The sequence below is a fragment of the Gossypium arboreum genome, chromosome 10 (genome assembly GCF_025698485.1).
Source record: "Gossypium arboreum isolate Shixiya-1 chromosome 10, ASM2569848v2, whole genome shotgun sequence".
Lineage (NCBI taxonomy): Eukaryota > Viridiplantae > Streptophyta > Magnoliopsida > Malvales > Malvaceae > Gossypium > Gossypium arboreum.
Window position 1 is genome coordinate 68756161 of NC_069079.1, and position 20275 is coordinate 68776435.

The 20275-nt window shown below is 35.4% G+C and overlaps 1 protein-coding gene across 2 annotated transcripts; it reads right to left on the minus strand.

Annotated features, from left to right (window-relative positions):
* Positions 1-220: 220 nt before the first annotated feature.
* LOC108487256 (armadillo repeat-containing protein LFR) lies at positions 221-3231 on the minus strand. Of its 2 annotated transcripts, none has more exons than XM_017791553.2 (8): positions 2864-3231; positions 2551-2720; positions 2282-2424; positions 1946-2199; positions 1318-1423; positions 1091-1229; positions 879-1006; positions 221-738 (listed from the first exon to the last, which is right to left on the minus strand). In XM_017791553.2, the coding sequence occupies exons 1-8, from the start codon at positions 3042-3044 to the stop codon at positions 483-485; spliced, it is 1377 nt and encodes a 458-aa protein (XP_017647042.1). In that variant the 5' UTR covers positions 3045-3231; the 3' UTR covers positions 221-482. The 2 variants fall into 2 exon arrangements, with proteins under 2 accessions (XP_017647042.1, XP_017647043.1); XM_017791554.2 differs by having other exon boundaries at positions 2551-2717; positions 2864-3230.
* Positions 3232-20275: the final 17044 nt, after the last annotated feature.

The following is a 20275-nucleotide window of genomic DNA, read 5'->3' on the forward strand; positions in this document are numbered from 1 at the left end:
CAGCTCAAAGGGCAAATAGGGTTCCAAATAGGGTTCCTAACCTGACAATGAAGGTTAGGCTTTCATGGAAATAACCATCGACTACAAAGCATATGCTCAATGAAGTGCAGGAACTTATGCGTGAATCCTTACTAAGTTATATACACATACTCAGTCAATGGGATATTATCCAATCCCGATGAGGGCGAGATTGTTAGCAGAAGTAGTTGCACAACATTGGTTTTATATAAATTGCAGTTATTATCAAGAACATAATACAATCAGGACATGGCAATGCTACAATCAGTACACCAAGCGGAAGCTTCAAAGGTAGCTTCATGAGGTTTAAAACTTTTAGTACATCACAGAATCACAAGCACAACATAAATAATGATTAGTCTAAATCTAAATACAGCCAGTACGTACCCGTCAGTTTAGGGTCTATGTCCTGAAATAACAGTCCACTTAATTAGAGTTGAACCACTGAAAGTGTAGTGTCTTGATTACATGCCCCAAATTCCACGAGCTGCTGCAATCTTGTTGTTCGGTTTTGAAGTCAGTTCAAACAAAATCCTTGCAAACGTATCAGAATGTCTACCATCTGAAAAAAGTATCTCTGCAAAAGTATTTTCATAAGCTAGCAGTGATGTCCGGTTCTGAGGATCAGATGCAAGGTGCTCTATTATCATTGCAGCTTTTCGGCAAACTTCTGGAACTGGATGCGGAGTCTTTATCACTTTCAGTATACGATCAACAGCCCTAAATTGGGAGAACATATGTACACAAATAAGATAGCCCTTTCAGCTGTAAACTTTAATAAATAACAGGACTATGCATTATCATCACCATGCTATCATCCATACTTCCAAAAAGAAATAATAACAATAATAATAACTTACCATCTCTCACTAGCAAGCTTCAACCTGCAGTCCATATTGACATCGACAAGGTTATAGAGTGCACCAATGGCAGCAGCTTGGGCATCAAATGCCTGCAAGCTCAAAATATCTACTAAACGCTTGTAAATCTGCAGTTCATCACCAAGTTTGCATTAATATTTATAACATGATTACACCTTTACTTAAGAAAATGTTGCAGCAGAATGCTTTACCTGAGGAACAAAAGGAAGGAGGAGGGGTTCATTATCAGGGTTTATAATCATGCGCCCAAGAAATTCTGCAGCTGCACAGTGCCAGGCTTTGACTTGAGATCCTAGCATCCCCATTATAGCTTGAACTGCACGTTTTTCGCTGTTTGGTAAAACAGTATATATAATCATCAACCAAAAGTTATAAATTAGAAAACATGCACTCAAGCAAGAAAGGATATCAGGATTACGTTATTTTAATGTAAGATGGCTTTGGTGAACTGAAAATCCGAAGGTCAAGCAAGGGAGCCAAATTAACAATTGTCTCAATGGCATTTGTGACAAGTTCCTCATCCTCTGTCAAGAAAAAAGAACTTTTAAGAGCACACAATAACAGATTGAAAAGGTTAAGGGAATTTTTGCAACTAAGTACTAGAAGAAAATTACCATTACACACACAAGAAAGACAAATAATATTTTGTAGAAGCAGAAAAGGGAAATAAGAAGAAAAATGAAAATATTTTTGATAGCAGCAATTTTAGCCCACAAAGTTCCCAATCCACTGCTCCTGATGATTCACCTTTGGTCTACACATAGTAAATTCAACAGCACAAATTTCAAGACCACTCAAGAAATACAAGAATTTCCCTTTGCTAAACTATCAGTCTATCACAACCCAACAAGTTTAAGATTGTGGCATCTGAAGACATGATTCCAGTTCCTGATCATCCTTGTCAGTGCAATGAGCTAACCAAGATCTAGATCTAAAATTCTTATATCCTACCATAGAATCTAAAAAAGTATATATTTTGAAGGATGCAGGCATAAAAAAAAAAAACTAAAATATACAAAGAAGGGAAAAAGAAGGGGTTGTCTCACCTACAATGTGATCTTCTATACATTGAAAAACAGTTTCCAAGCAATGCCTATGTTGAGCCATAGCAATTTCATTCTCTGGCATGAAAGAAAAGTTGCGTATAATATTAGAAGCAGCAACGGCACACTGCTGTTTTTCAGCTCGACCCTCATCATCTAGATTAAATAGACCATCTTCGTCAAGCCACCACTCAGAACGGCGTCGTTTACTGGTATTCTTTTGTCCTGATATTTCAGCAGCAGAACCTGACCCCAATCTGTCATTCCATGACAAAAGTCCAAATTTATTTCCCAATTCTTAAAACCCAACAAGGCAACAAAAATAATTTTCAAGCCTACCCCGACTGTGGTAGCAAGGCAATCGATCCCAATGCCTCATACTCGTTGCCAAATCCTGTTACGACAGAATTTGCACCCAATGTTCTAGTCCTTTGTCCCTTTCTAAGTTCCTTAGGCAGGGCTATATCACGCCAATCATCTATCTGCTCCATATCAAAGACAGTCTAATAAATCCCAACTCAGACGAGAAATATAAACCAATAAATCAAAGTGACAACAATTTACATCACAACATAAAATTAAAGTTCATAAAGACAGAGAAAACATACAATTTGGAGAAGAGCATCGAGCAAGCCGGGTATTTTGGCCAAGCAGGCATCTTTACGCATATCATCTTTCTCTTTAAAAGAGAGCAATGTGAGAGTATTCAGAGCCCAAGTTAACTCACTCTTCAACCCACTTTGAAGTGCTAGAACTATCCTTTTATTGTTCTGCTCTACTTAAAACAGCAATAACAAATTTAAAACACAAATTTCGGATAAAATTACTAAAAAAGTAATAGTAAATAAGCAAAACTGCTAAATAAATAAGTTAATGGACTGCTTTTTTTTTTTTTTTAGTTCTGTGTTTAGGGTTTATTACCAGAGAAGGAGTTGTGGATTTGAAGAGAAGGGCCGAGGAGAGTGGACGGAGCCACTGAATCAGCAGCGGAGGCGGAGGCTACGCTAGCAGCTGTGCTTCCAAATGGTCGGCCTCTCTTCGGCGGAGGTGCGGCGTTGCCACCCGCCGCGCCACCTGATTTACCCTGCTCTCTCTTCTGCATATCTTTGTTTTTCGATATAGCGGAGATTTGGTCTGGCGAATCTGTAATTACCTGGATCCTGTAACCCGATTCACAACCAATAAATTATAACTAGTTTTACTTATGCACACGATACATATGTTGTCAACCCATACTAATATTTAGAAAAATATTTCAAAAAAGATTTTTAAAATTTTAATTCACCCATTAAACTCATTCTTAATTTTAAGACGCAATAAATATAATCAATATTGTTATTTAAATTTTAAGTGAAATAATAGGCTAGTTGTAAATATATTAAAAACTTGAAATTTGTACTTATTTTTGTTTTTATGTTTTATATAACATTTAGAAAATATATACATATATTGGGATTGAGACTAAAACATCATAATTTTTACGATCTTAATTTCATCATTTTCACCAAAATATATTTAATTTTCATATCATTTTTTAAATTTATTATATAACTATTTTCACTCACACCATAGGTATGTCATAATCTATTTATTATTTAAGAATCTAATTGAGTTATGTCACCATCAATTAAGTGTAACAACCCAATGGCGGTATCGAAAAATACGATTTCAGAACCTCATTTATGTAAATCGAGTCCATAAAGATAAAGTAGGAAGATGTTCGGAGTTACTATGAAAATATATTGAAAATCGTTCAAGTAATTTAACTGAAAAAAATTGTTAATTAAAGCTCAGAGACTACATTATAAAAGTCTAATTGCTATTGGATTTTAATTTAGAAATGTACCAGCCTGTTTTTCAGTGGTGTCAAAAATAGTGATTTCGGAACCACAACTTTGACGTTATAAATGTTAGTTTCTATTAATTGAAGAGTTAAATAAATTATAGTATAAGAAAATAGTGTACCACTTTGGTAACTAAACCATTATGATAATTAGTGGACATTAGTGGGTTTAAAAAAATTGTTAAAGATTGATTACTATTAACAGGGTAAAAGAGTAAATTATTAAATAGGTATATTATAATCAAAACATGATAAAATCAATTATATCTTCTTCATTAGCAATTCACCACCGAAACCCTAAAAGAGAAGAAATATATTCGGCTAAACTTTGGCTTGGTGATTAGGTAAGTAAACTTTGCCCATTTTTAGTAGTTTTTATGTTTTTGGATTCGTATTAGTTTAATCTAGCCAACCCGAGGATTAATTTGTAAAATTGTTAAATTTTAAAATTTTTACCATTGAAGATTTGAGTTGTTTTTTTTTATTGTTTATGGAGGATTATGAAGCTTTGTTGTTAAATTTGATTGTTTTGTAAAGTAATTTTTTATGATTTAAATGTTTATGGATTAAATTGCTAAAGTAATAAAATTCAAGGACTTGAAGTGAAATTGTTACAAATGTGTGCTGTAATGGAAGCTATTAACATTCAGGGATATGGGTTTTCAATAAAATTGGTTTATTTGCATGATTAGGGCCTAAGGACTAAATTGAATAAAGATAAAAAAAGTTGAGGGTAATTTTGTAAAATGTCAAAAAGGAACTTAATTGCAAAAATGACTTGAATTTTCTGTTGATTTAGTTAATTGAATGAAATTATTATTTTAGATCAAGAACATGTTGGAAATCGGGGAAAGCAGAAAGTAGCTGAATAGTCCCTGTACTTTTGTTGTTATTGCAAACTAGTCCGGTAAGTTCACTTGGTTTAATTGATGCATATTAATTGATTTTATATTACCTTGACTACCTAAATGAATTTGTAAGTTGTATGAATACTGTGTTATGGGATATTATGAAATGGTGGAAGTAGAGAAGATGAACTATGGAATATTTTGTTGTTTACCGTATATATCGAGGTCCTTTATTTGTTACGGACTATTTCGATATTATACTTGGTGTGCTGGATGGACTGGCTCATACGAGCATACGAGGTGCTGGATGGATTGGCTCATACGAGCTTACGGTGTGCTGGATGGATTGGCTCATACGAGCTTACTGTGTGCTGGATGGATTGGCTCATATGAGTTTACGGTGTGCTGGATGGCTAATGGCATAATTTTACTTTTCTTATTGTTCCTTTGACTATGTTTGTGTTCTATGTAAGATAGTGAAATGTGAGAAAAGAATACGTCCTACTATAGTTATTTATACTGTCAAAGTCTCACTTATTGTAAGTTATGATTGTAACAGCCCGATTTTGGGCTTAGTCAGAACAGTAGTTTCAGGACCACAAATCCGAGGCTGAGAAATCATTATTATTATTATTTTGGGTGTCATAGTATGATTTTATGAGTGCATGAAAAATTTGGTGAGTTAATTTTAGCGTTTGTGAGCTTAATTTCGAAACAGAACTAAATCACATAAAGGGTAAAAGTTTTGTTTTATTACTTCAAGATGTAAAATTACTGGAGAACCATGATTGGAGGGGTTTAAAGAGTAAATAGACCCTTTAGAAGCTGATGGTCGGCCATAGGGGACAAGAAAATAAAATGGTCAAATGGTTAGGTGACTTAATGTATAATAAAATATTACCCTAGTGACTAGCCATCATCTTTTTCATTTTTCCTTTCTCTTTCACCAAAATTTTCAACAAAAATGGGGTTTTTGGAAACTTGAAATTTCAGCAACTTGTCACCTTTGAAAGTAAGTGATTTTCATATTCATTGTTGATGATTTTTGTATTTTTTAGGACCCTTGTAGCATGAGCTTTCCATTGAGGGGATTATTTTGCAAAATGATTGATAGTCTAGGGATTTGCCATGAAAGAATTTATGATGTTTGCTGAGTTTTTATGGAAGAAAATAAATCTTAGTTGTTGAATAAACAACTTTTGTGAAGAGGTGTTCATGAAAAACACCTATAGGGGCCATTTTGTGAAACTTGTAAAAATAGAGTGTAAGTGTGTGAAATGTTTGAAATTGTGAGTTGCTATAAGTATGAAATAGTTTCGGCTAGGCTTAGTTAATGTGAAAATTCGATAAAAATCGATTTACGAGTCTAGAAGCAAAATCGTAATTTTTGTAAAGACTAAGGGCATCATGGTCATTTTGCCAAACTATGAATTTTGGAGTGTATTAATTGTTATGATGATTAAATTAGTGAAATTTGTCATTTTAGATCAAGAAAGACGTAATCCGGACTTAGACCGGGGGAAGACCAAGCCAGTTGAATAACTCGACCTAGTCACCTACTTTTGTATAGGTAAGTTGTACATAAATAATGCTAATTTAATATTATCATGTATTGTACGATTACTATGGTATGAATTGTTGCTTTGTGTTGTGAATGAGAATTTATATAATGAAGACTTCCGGTTGAACATTAGGAATAGATTTGGATATTCATGTCATGACATTGGGTGATATGTGTGCTAGTGTAAGATATGTCTGGGACATGCATCAGCCACATATTGAGAGCCAGTGTAAGACATGTTTGGGACAAGCATTGGCCTCGATATATACCAGCCAGTGTAAGACATGTCTAGGACATGCATCGACATTCAGACGAGAGCTAGTGTAAGACATGTCTGGGACATGCATCGGCCTTGAGATATACAAGCTAGTGTAAGACCTGTCTGGGACATGGCATCGACACCGATGGATGAAAGCCAGTGTAAGACCTATCTGGGACACAGCATCGGCTTTGATATATGGAAGTCAGTGTAAGACCTGTCTGGGACATGGCATCGACTTTGATGTGTTAGCCAAAGTAAGACCATGTTTGGGACATGGCGTCGGCATCTTATCCTATGTCTGGGGCTAATGAATATCCTGTAGTATTCCAAATGGTTCAACGGAAGGTTTATGATTTATATCAAAATGAGAGAACTTATGACCATGTGGTGAGTGGTACAGGTACCTAAATGAGAATTACGAAATACGAGCTTCACTTACGTTGTATGTTTAGTAAGGAAGGAAATTGAGTAAGTTATACTTATGACCATTTGTGTATTTTACATGAAGTATGAGATGTGAATTCAATCAATGTTGTATGCTTGGTGAGAGATGAATATGAATCAATAATATTTATGGATCCACATATTCATGTGCAAATTGAATTATATTGGGAGCATGATCCCTCATGGTAACTTCTAGTTATTTCATTATTTACATGCGATTTACTAAGCTTTATGCTTACCTCTTTTCCTTCCCATTTCCTTGTAGTGCCACCAAATTAGCCTGTGGATCAGATATCGTCAAAGGCCTCGTTCACACTATCATTTGAAGCACTTGGTATAGTTAGTTCTTTTATCTTGATTATGGAATGTATAGGACTTTGTCTTTTGAGTTTTGTGTCTTTATGATTTGGCCAAATATGTTGGCTTGGGATGAAACCCTTCATTTTGTATAAGGCCACAAATAATGACTAATATTTATTTATGATATGCAATTGATGATGTTTCATGGATGGACAAATTGCATGAATGAATAAGTGCATGCTTGGTTTTTCATAGTGTAATGAGGGTTGTTATTAATTATCATGTTGTGGTTGAATTGGCCTTATGTTGATGCATGAAATTGGTGATATTGATGTGGTAAGAGTTAGTGCAAGTAAGGGTGGCAAAAAGGCTTGATAGATAGCCTTATCTTTATCCACACGGGTAGACACATGGGCGTGTATCTAGGCTGACACACGATCTGCCCCATGGTTGTAACATCCCAAAATAGGGCTTAGTCGGAATAATGGTTTTGGGACCACAAATGTAACATCCCTCACCTGGTCTCGACGTCGAAACAGGGTTCAAGGTGCTACCGAACACTTTTACACTATTTCAGGTTGTGGCATTCAAAAATTACCTTCACGGAATACATCTGATTTCAATTTTCTTATTTATTTACGTATCGGGCCCATATCGCACATATAAGTGGGTTCAGAGAGAAACCGAGACCCTTCAGTCACTTAAAAAATTTAGCATTTAACTATGTCACACGCCCGTGTGACATTAGACACGGCCTGTTACCAAAACAGAATAGGGGGTTAAGTTGTAGGGGACACACGTCCTGAGAACACACCCGTATGGTGTGACCGTGTGTCACACACGGCCTAGACACACACCCGTGTGTCTATTCATGTAGACACTTCTAAGCTATATGACAAGCCAATTGCCACCCTAAACAATCCTAAACACTCATACAATTATTCATACATTCAAAACTTCATAAACAATGAAATTATATCATATGATTACACATTATCATTATACATAACTCACACTCAGGAAAAAAAAATGGAGTCCCCTATACATGCCTTAAACCTTAATGATTTATAATCCTTCTCACCTTACATGATAACTCGATAGTGTGGTGTTATCTCCGGCCCTTCCAACTCGAGCTATTGTACAGACCTATAAGAAATGGGGAAAGAGAACAGGGAGTAAGCTTCAAAGCTTAGTGAGTTCATAAGAAAACAATTAGCAACTCATTAACAAGTTTTATCAATGTTTGCAACATAATCACAAATTCACTACAATTTGTCTTCCTGAGCAATAGTCACTAAATTATTTATAACTGGAGCTAGAAAACTCCAAATCAAGTGCCGTTAATTTTCCCTGAAAATAGATTTATATATCTTCTATCCATAAAATTTTCAGAATTTTTGGTTTGGCCATTCAATACCATATTTTCTTAAAGTTTCCCCTGTTTCACTATTTGACTATTCTAATCACTATTAACTACGAATCAAAATTCTCATTGTACAGAATTCAAAATATGTTCTCGTTTATTTCATTTGAAACTAGACTCATTAAGGAGTCTAAGCATATAAATTTTATCTAATGACCATTTTTTTACAATTTATAATGATTTTATAAAAACAGAATAGGGGATCTAGAAGTCATTTTGACTCTGTCCCACATCACTTCAAATATCTCATTATCGGCAATTCTTTTGCTTACACAGTTCTTCTATAAGAAACTAGACTCATTAAGCTTTAATTACATAATTTATTCAGCCTCTAACTCAACTCCCACAATTTATGGTGATTTTAAAATCACGTTATCTCTTCTTGTCCCAAGCAGATTTATTACAAATTTACTCTTTCACACATTCTTTGCATTTCATATTATTTAAACATGTATATCACCATTCAATTTCATCACATTTTTATTCATCACAAGAATGGACCTATGATTACAAGGTCACCATAAATTCTATTTCAGATATATATAACATCTTCACATATACTTCTCATTTCACATCCATGATTCAATTCCGATCAATCTAACATATATAGGTATATAACATATACCTGGTCAACTTAATGTATTACACAAATTCAATTGCCAATCTAACACAAGGTCTCATAGTTGAACATAAACATGAAACCATTTCTCATATGTTCGATTCACATCAATCATCAAATTCATTTAATTCACATGTACATAATTAGGTTGTTCGTACCTGAATAATTTACTTTACGGAATGAATCCACATATCGTATTAGCCCATAGGCTTATAGCACCACACTTTTAATAGTTCACCGGCAAATTGCCTGCTAGGTAATAGCTTGATTTCATCATCGGCAATAAGCCTGCTAGACCTTTAAGTCTGATATCATTTACCGGTATTACGCCTGCTAGGCTCGAAGCCCGATAATATTCACCAGCTTAAAGCTTGCTAGACCTTTAAGTCTGATATCATTTCACTGGCATTACGCCTGCTAGGCTCAAAGCCGAAATTCATCACCAAAGACAAGGCACGCTAGGTTTGAACCGAATATATATTATAATGTATAACTTATATCATCGATCACTAACATTTACCTCATCGAAGTTCACATTTAATCACTTTAGTACCAAGCCACATTCGGCTACCACATATGACTAATAATAATTTTATACACATCATGGTTTCCTTTAGATATTGAATAATCACAAATCGTGATATCTCTTCCAGCACATATACGGCATAGTTTATTCATTGTAACACTCATTTAGTGCATCAAATTTCCAAATCCAATTCAACTTAAGCATAATAGCCATAATCGGCTTATAGCCTTAAATCATTACATATTCGGCACATTAACTAAATAAAATTAACAATCTCTTTGCCATATTAATTTAACTCTTAGGCATATAAAAAGAATCAAGCTTAAACACTTAAGAACTTACCTTGAATGTCATTAAACAATTACGGGTTGATTAATCAACTATTTTTGCTTTTCCCCTATCCGAATTTGGCTCACTTTGCTTTTGAGCTTAATTCAAGCAAACAAATAAACATTTATTCATCTTAATCCATCTCATGACTGAATGCCTTTAAGCTTAATAATAGAAATCCTTTAACAAAATAACACTCAACCGAAACAAATTCAGTGATACAACTATATAATTAAAAGCATCAATCATGCTTAACTAAACGTTAAGCTATAATTGAAATCACTCAAACATATTTATGGTCAAATATAGCAAGAAAACTAAATAGGCTTTACTAGCCACACTTAGCTCAATTATAACATAACTTCACTTACTTATAAGCACATTCGACAACTTGATAACTAAGTTAATATCATGGTACCATAACTCAACATTTATCAACATGTCATTAGCAAAATATGCTCATGTCAAATTTGCTCCCAATCACATCTCAAAATTTAACAAGCTTAGAGCTCATTTAATAATTAAATTCCATTTCAAAGCATCAAAACATTATCAAATGTATACACATCCTAAATGACCGAATGCACATTAACTAAGCACTTAACAATTTTCTTTAACCATTAAACTCATTCGGCAATGATAAGGACAAATTTAACAAACCTTAAATTCAACTTATAATTGTGCATATCTCATTCAAAGCATCCACACCAATTTATTGTCCAATCATCCATAGCCGAATACACATATTTGTTTCATTCATTCTTAACAAAATTTTATCAAGCTTAAATCTCCATTCCATCATTTTAAAACGCAAACATTACTCACATGTTATCTAAATTCACATTCGGCAACTACACATACACACAAGCCAATTTCCCCTTATCATCTAATCCACCTATATGAACATTTAACTACTCAAACTTCACCCATCCACAATTACTCATTAAAACATAAAGACAACAACCATTCCCTTCAAATTCTTCCATGGCCGATTGCTCATATCACCAAAAAATTCAAAATTTTGACATGGGCTAAGTAAGGGACTTAGTAACTAGCTGAAAATATGCTAAAATTTCAAGAACTAACATGAATTACTTACCTTAATTCAAGCTTAAAGGTGTCCGAATGGCTTAGCTCCCTTTTCTTTCTTTAAATTCGGCTAAGAAGAAACAAAGATGAGCACTTTGTTTTATTCACCCTTTAGCTATTTTACTTATCTTTATTTTATATTATAAAACCATTTAGTTATTATAAGACTAATATAAAATATATATATTTTGTATCAAATATCATCATGGCCGGCCACTATCTCAAAAGTGGGGAATTTGACATGCAATTCCACATTTTTTTTAAACTATGCATTATTTGACCACTACAATTTAACCTATCACATTTTCAAAGTTTCACACATAAGTCCTTTTTAATAATTTCACATCCAAATGACAAAGTTAAGACATGATACTTTCACACATGATACTTCACATATAATAAACATAGAAAAAAGCATTTAAATAATTTTGTGACTCGGTTTTGTGGTCCTGCAACCACTTTCTGACTAGGGTCAAATTAGGGTTGTCACAACAAATTCGATATCAAAATATTTATTTTATAATTATTACGAGGCTTAGAATATGAGAATATGCATGTGTTAAAGTTTCATTAAGGAATTCTTTGAGTAAGTGCCCAATTGGAAAATTAGGGACTAAATTGAATAAATTGCAAAACTTGGATTCTAGAAGCAATTTTCATGAAATTGCTTTAGATTATAAAATAGAAGGTCTTGGGGAGAAATTGCTCAATTTCTAAGTTTTTGAACAAAAATGGGGTTGCATGGATGAAATTTCAAAGAAATGGCTTAAGGGCATTTTGGTCATTTGGCATATTAATGAAAAAAATGGAAAAAAGAAGGCAAAAATCAGCCATTCTTCTCCCTTGTCTAGCCGAAATTCCTAAGCCACCATAGCTAGGGTTTCCAAGCTGTTCAAGCTGATTAGTAAGTGCTCCCAAGCCCCGTTTTTAATGTTCTTTGTAAATTTGAGATCTCGGTAGCTTACTCTCTCCATTTCTAACCATATTTCATGCTAGGGTTCATGTTTAAAAATTTACCCATGCATGAGTTACTTGTATTTTGATGTTTTATGGAGGAATATGAAAGTTTGAGGTGTGTTAAACAACTTTTCCTAGGTGATTTTCATGAAAAACCCTTAAAGGGACCTTTTTGCAAAAGTTATAAAATGTGTGGTAGAAATGTAAAAAAAAAATGAAAAATGTGGGCTGCCATAAGAGGGAAAAGTGTTCGATTAGGCTTGAGTAAGGTAAAAATTGCATGCGTTTCATTATACGAGCCTAGGGACTAAATCGTAAAAATGTGAAAGGTTAGGGGCAAAACGATCATTTGGACCGGGGATGGAGTTTAGACTTGAAATGTATAATGTGGAGTTTTAATGATCTATTTTTATTATTATAGACCCCGAGGAACAAATTCCGGAGGTCGATTGAGGAAAACGAAAGGTTTCGGAATAACCGATACACGACACCAAAACGAATATCAAGTAAGTTCGGATAACTTAAAGTAAACACTCAATGTGCCTAATTATATGATTTATGAATGCATGATGATTGCATTTATTAATAACATGAAATTCTATGAAATGCATGTTTAAGTATGAATTGCGATAAATGTCTCGGTTGAGGTTAAAAAGGGAATTCGATGGATAAACCATGGTTGACATGTGTAATGAGCTCTTGCATGTGTTACCGTAAGGATTTAGCCTAGACGGGTAATCTGTTGATCTCATTTATAAAAGGATCTAGCCCGGACGGGTGTTCCTTTGAATGGTTGAGCCTCCCGAAAAATATGTGTGCATTATGGATTTAGCCCGGACGGGTAATCCGATTAGGATCTGAATTTAGCCTGGACTGGTAATTCAGATTCGAGCTCAATAAAGGTGTTTGTCATTATAAGGGATTTAGCCTGGACTGGTAATCCCAACATTCTCTTACGAGTTCATAAAATGAGGGATTTAGCCTGGACTGGTAATCCTGCCATAAGATGTGAGGTTCGCGGGAGTGCATATCTGAAACGATCATTGTACGAATTGACGGTAAATGGATATTGCATCAAGATTTCCTAGAAACTCAACGAGATTAATGTGACATATATATACAAATGAGATGTTGAATGATATGCTCATCTAAGATAACTTTCATAGTGCATTGTTATGTGACTAACTCATTGATTGAGTGTAAATGATAGGGAAGACATCCTATGCTCATTGAATTTATTACCCAATTTGATTGCATGCTAAATACTTGGTAAGTTTACTTTCCGGTTATTCGAGCTTACTAAGCATGAAAATGCTTACCCCTCTCTTTTCCCTATCTCTCTCAGAGCTCGAGGACTCGTAAAGATTAGAAGACGTTTAGAAAGTCAGCATACTATCAAATAGACCAGCTTTGGTATAAAGACATTTCTAAATTGTTCAATGGCATGTATAGGTGTAACACCCCGTACCCGAGACCGTCGCCGGAGTCGGACACGAGGGGTTAACGGGCTTAATCCACTTACTTGCACAGTTCATTTTAAAAATTTCCAGACAGCTGGCTAACTGTGTCACTGTCACCTTAAAAATCATATCTTGTGTTCCACATCTCGAAAATCAGTTTCGTGATTTTTCCCTGAAACTAGACTTGTATATGCATCTAAAAATTTTTTTCTAGAATTTTTGGTTGGGCCAATTAGTACAGTTTATTAGTTAAAGTCTCCCATGTTACAGGGATCGACTACACTGACCTTTGCGCATTACGACTTGGATATCTCCCTGTACAGGGCTTCAATACTGATGCCGTTTGTTTATAAAGAAACTAGACTCAAAAAGGAATCTGTGAATATATGGCATGACTTCTAATTATCTCTGGTAAATTTATAATGAATTTATAAATTCGGAACAGGGACTCCAGAAACCGTTCTGGACCTGTCTCACGAAAACTTAAATATCTCTTAACATACTGTTTAGATGATCGTTTCATTACTTTCCTATGAAAATAGATTCATCAAGGTTCGTTTACATAATTTATTCACTATTTAATTCCATTCCTACTATTTTTAGTGATTTTTCAAATCTACATCACTGCTGCTGTCAGCATCTGCCTTTAAGGTAGACTTTACCTACTTCATAGTTTCCATGATTCAACTAGCCCTTTTAGCATAAATAGTACAATTTATGATAGTGATTAACCATTCCAATTGCCATTCCTTGCCAAGCATATCCACACCTCTCAATAACCATATCCATACCATATGATTATAACATTATGCTCAAAACATATATAAGCCATTTTCACATGGCTATCCAAAATTATACAAATCCAAAGGGGTCCATGACCCACAACAAAAAGGGGTAGTCCTATACATGCCATTTCATAGTTCAGCCAAAAGTATACCAAAAGGGACTTTGATAGTGTGGGCGAATTCGACTTCAAAATCCCGAGTCCGATAGCTGAAGAACCAAAATCTATAAAACAGAGAATCAAAGAAACGGAGTAAGCATTTAATGCTTAGTAAGTTTGAGTCATGAATTTAGACACAACCAAAGTATAGCATTTATGTAGCTAAACAGATAATTTCATATGCACAAATTCTCAATATCAAACTTACTTCACATTACCAACCCTTATATTCATACACAAAGATCAACTTAGCTAAAGGCGGTAGCTCATTTATCAACCGGCGAATACTTATTTGTAAGGGCTCAACTAATTCAAAGCACATCTGAAACATACCTCATTGTTGGGATTTCACAAGCGTATTAACTGAAATTTTTACAGCAAGTTCATTCATTCCCGAATCACGTACCTTTGAGTTTAACCAGATATAGCTACTCGTTCAAATGCCTTGGGACATAGCCGGTTATAGTAACTCGCACAAATGCCTTGGGACTTAACCCGGATTTAGTAACTCGCACAAATGCCTTCGGACTTAACCCGGATTTAGTAACTCACACAAATGCCTTGGATCTTAGTCCGGATATAGTCACTTAGCACAAAGCCTTGAGACTTAGCCGGACATCATTCGAATAACCATGCACATTTATCAATAAATCATGACACATTCGTATTTCATTTTCATTAGCAAAACTCAAACACAAGGCACTTTTCACACTTGCAATTTCGGCTCAATAGCCACACACAAAGAGCATGATTTTGATTTGCTTAAAACATGATCTAATCAAATCATAATCTAAGTTCCATTACTCGAAAACTTACCTCGGATGTTGTCGAACGGCTTCAACGGCTATTCGATCACTTTTCCTTTCCTTATCCAACTGTGGTCCTCTAAGCTCTTGAGCTAATTCAAACAAATTTAACTTATTAAAGTCTCATTTTGCTAGCTTATGGCGAATATGACAAGGAGTTTGATAGGTCATATGGCCACCTTTTAGGTCAAATTCACAATGATCATCGCATTTTAATCACATCAAGCAATTTAATACAATTCATTCGAACATCAAAAAGGAAACCTCAAGGTACTTAGCCCATATATACTTTAGGCATTAGAGTCACATATATATATGGAATCCCGAATCAAACTCAACATTTTAGCTAATATTTCCCTTAGCCAATTTTCTAAGTCAAGCTAAAGCCATCAATAGGCTACCTATGGCGAACATACACATCTATGCTAAGGCCGATTGCAACACTTAATACATTCTACAAGTATGGTCACTTGTATTGACTAAACACCATTTGTTTCAAGTTCAAAACTTGGATAATACACATATATACACCATTAAAGCATCCTCTCCTTTCCATTAATTCAACACATGCATTACCCATAATATACAAAATTATATTCGCCTTAGCACACAACTTGCTAGCCGATTCTTCTCCATCTAGCAACTAATGCACATACGAGCTCATTTGTTAGACTCTACTTCATCTAACAAAACCTTATTTCTCTTCTATTTCCTACCATGGCCGAATGCTCAAGATACCTCAATATCAAAACTTTTAACTTGGGTTGCTTAAAGAGCTTGGTGATGAGTTCAAATTTATCTAACACCTTAAGCAACATAACACATCCCTTAATCTAGTGAACCACCATAACATCAAACACCAACCAAGAAAACAACACCCATGGCCGAGTATCATCTTCATCACATAGCAAGATTTAGACCATGGGCTAGGTAGAACTCAAGCTAACAACTAAAACATGCATGCATCTCATGGACAACATCAAACATACCTTAGTCTAGCAAATCACCATAGCCGATTTTCTCAAGCTCCTCCCTTCCTTTCTTTCCTCTATTCGCCAAGGATGGACCAAAGGATGAACACTCTTTTTTTTTGTTTTCTTTCCTTCAACTCACGGCAATAGGGGGGCATGGATGAGACCCTTTTTTTCTTCCCATTTCTTTATTACTAACTTTATTTTATTGTTTCCTCCCATGATGCACCAACACAACATGTCTATGACATGTTTTGCCCATCACCCTTTGTCATGGTGGCCACTAGTAATTAGGGGAAAATTTGACATGCAAGTCCTCCCTTTTGATTACATGCACTATTTGATCCTTGTAGATTAGCCTATCATATTTCAAAAGTGTCACACAAGTCCTATGTACTACATTCACATGTAATTAACTAAATCGGAGCTTAAAAATTTTTGCACATTCATATTCACATATTTTAGACCATAAATATCACATTCAAATAATTTGGTGACTCGGTTTAGCGGTCCCGAAACCACTTTCCGACTAGGGTCACTATAGGGCTGTCACAATAGGTCTTTTGAGTATTTTGTTATATGTGTCATTTGATTTGCCAAATGAAGGCTTGTAAAGATAAATCTAACTTTTTGTTTATGGCCATAGAGATCGGCTTGTTTTGAAGTAAGCTATGACCTACAAAATTTCCATGCAAGTTTGTAATCATGTGCGATGGTTGAATTCCAATTGGCAATAAGTCATAAGAATGAGCCAATCTTGAATGTATTAAAATGGTATGACAACACATAAATACAAGATAAGAAATAACCTAGCATGTACGAAACCAATGTATGAGGTTTCTATGCTATGAGTTTTTGCAAAGCTCATTTATGAGAGCATAAATATTGTTTTACTTTGTTTTTAATATTCATTAAGTATAAGTGTTAAAAGGGGGTGACCATAGGTTTGGAAAATAGCCTAATAGAGTCTATACGGTTGGATACACGGGTGTGTACCTAGGCCGTGTGTGACACACGGGCCACACCCGTGGGCGTGTGGCATGATCGTGTGTCCCCTGCATCTAAAATGGTAAGTCTGTTAAATAAACACGGGCTAGACACACGGGCATGTGTCTTGGTCGTGTGAATTTAACAGAATGCTCAAGTTTTGGACACAGGGTGATTGCACGGCTTGTCCCAAGTCATACGAGCGTGTGACACTTTAAGTTAAAAGAAATTTTTCAAGGTGCCCAAAGTTTATTAAACGTTCTCGGTTTTGTCCCGCACTACCTCTAGGCATGTTTTAGGTCTCGAAGGCCTGTTTAAGGGAAAGGATATACATATTTGAAAAGTTTTAAATTAGAGCACAACTTAGTGACTTGATTTAATATGTTTATGAACGTGAAATCCCGGTAACGCCTCGAGCCCTATCCTAGAGTGGGATACGGGTGAGGGGTGTTACAATGGCCGAGTGGCTCGACCGTGTGTCCCCTGCACCTTGAATTTGCAAGTCATTATGTGTAGTAGTAAACACACAGATAGAGACACGGCCGTGTGTTTCAGTCGTGTGGAGAACACGGCCACTGGCCACGGGCGTGTGCCTTGACCGTGTGCCCCTAATTGGTTACTGACGTCAGAAACAGAATGTCAAGGTTTTTACACACGGGCTGCGACACGGGCGTGTCATGGCCCTGTGAGGGACACGGGATATAGATACGTGCGTGTTATGGCCATGTGAGGGACACGGGCTATAGATACGGGCGTGTGCCCGGCTGTGTGAAAGCTCCTGTAGGTTTGAATTTGGAATTAAATTCACATGGGATTGAGGCACAGGCATGTCCCCTTGTCTTAAATCGTGTGAACCACACGGGCCTTCATCACGGTCATGTCAAAAGGGCTACATGGGTGTGTCACCTTTCCACACAGGCGTGTGCCCTTATTTCAAGTGGCATATTCCAAAGTTTTCAACGGTGTTCGGATTAATCTCGGATTGTTTACAAAGTGTGCTTTGAGCCTCGTAGGCCCATATTAAGAATTTCTAAATTAAGATTGAAAAGTTTTAAATTCGATCGAGTTTTTATGACTTAAAATGAATGTATGCATGTGTTTAAGTTAGGTAATGCCTTGTGCCCAGTCCCGGCCTCGGACTCGGGTAAGGGGTGTTACAATGATTGATAGGATTTACTATTTTATATCTTGTTAATTGAATTAATATATGTTTAGTAAGATTTATTGTTTATCAATGAACTTACTAAGCTTTTGAAAGTTTACCTGTGATTGTTGTTGCCTTGTAGATCACATTTTGTAGACTGGAGATCAGATCACTCGAAGAAATCACACTATCCCGAGGACTCTTTTGGTAGATTTTGTAATATTTGGCTTATATGGCATGTAATAGACAAATGGCTATGTTTTTATGTTTTCAAAACTATGCATGATGCTTGGCATTAGATGTTAAAGGTAGTTGAATAGTAGTACTATAGTGTGTTTGTTGTATCCAAGTGATTGTGTATGAAATGGTAAGAAACATGCTAGATTGGTATGATATGGTTAAAATTGGTTGAGTTGTATGTGAATTTATAGAAATGAGTTAGTATGATGGTATATGAAAGTGTGTCTTATGTTGTGTTTAATAGGTATTGTTTGAGCATGGTAGGTAGTTGGAAATGGCATGATTTGGTTGCTTTATTGTGTATTTAGGATCTTATTTATGCATGTTATGTTATGGTGTAGGTACTTGTGCATTTGGTTGAGAAAAAAGCTTGAATTTGGTCATTGTTGGGCCCACACGGCTTGTCATTGTTGGGCCCACATGGCTTGGGACACGAGTTTTCACAAGGCCATGTCACACACGGGTAACCCACATGGGCGTGTGCCTAGAACGTGTTAGTTGTAGGGTACACACAGGGTGGCACACGGCCTGCGACATAGTTGTGTGGCCCAAGTTAGCAAGTTACACGGCTGAGCACATGAGCGCGTGGGGTAGGCACACGACCATGTTGGAGCCACACGGTTTGGGCTCTGTCACACTGCCTAGAGACACACCCGTGTGACCCCTGTAATAAAAATTTTCAATTTTTCCCTAAATATTCTAAATTGTTCCAATTTGGTCCCTGAATGTTCCTAACGTATTTTTAGGACTTCGAAGGCTCGATTTAAGGGCCGTAAATGTATGTTCTATTTCATTCTGAATTATACATGTATTTATGAAATTTATTTGATAATTAGATGCAAATAGATATGAAAAAGTTTCGATATGTATGGTAATACTCCGTAACCTTATTCCGACGATGGAAACATGTTATGGGTGTTACAAGAAAATACTTTGGAACCTACTTAGCAATAATCCAAAGGACAGGATGATTATTAAACCATATTTCTTTTATAAATTAGTGGAAAGTGACGATGAAAGTTAATAATTATGTTAATTATGATTAATATATATTTCTTAAGTTAATAATTAATTAAGATTAACTAAGTTTAATTGAACTTTAAACTAACCATAAATAATGTGTAAGTAGATGGAAAGATAAAATTATCATTTTCTTTAAACTTCCACTGTCCACTATTAAAGGAAAAAAAAAATAAAGAAAACTTCAACACCTAAGCAAGCATTTGGCCATTCAATTCATCAAGGTAACCAAACTATTTTCTTGAATTTTTTTTATAGATTCTTGATCATGAGAGTTTGATTTATGTTAGCTCGATTAATCAACTCAAAATCACCAACAGGGAGGGTGAATTGACTTTTAAAAATTTGTGGAAGCTTGAAAGAAAAGACAAAACAAATGACACAATGATTTAGAGTAGTTCGGTCCCAATTGCCCACTCCACTACTAAGGATTTTTCCAAATTCATTAATCTGACTAACCTTTGAGGACAAGGTTTAACCTTACAACTCCTACCTAAACCTTAAGATAGAACCCTCTCAAAGAGTGACACAAATAAGAAAACTAAGAGTTGATCCTTACA

What these genes read in the sequence shown, in the direction of transcription:
- LOC108487256 (XM_017791553.2), bottom strand. Translation starts at nt 3,044, where the DNA reads ATGCAGAAGAGAGAGCAGGGTAAATCAGGTGGCGCGGCGGGTGGCAAC. An exon ending in CCATCTTACATTAAAATAAC is followed by an intron (nt 1,230 to 1,317) that starts GTAATCCTGATA and finishes TTTACCAAACAG; the next exon opens with CGAAAAACGTGCAGTTCAAG. An exon ending in AAGCTTGCTAGTGAGAGATG is followed by an intron (nt 739 to 878) that starts GTAAGTTATTAT and finishes CTCCCAATTTAG; the next exon opens with GGCTGTTGATCGTATACTGA.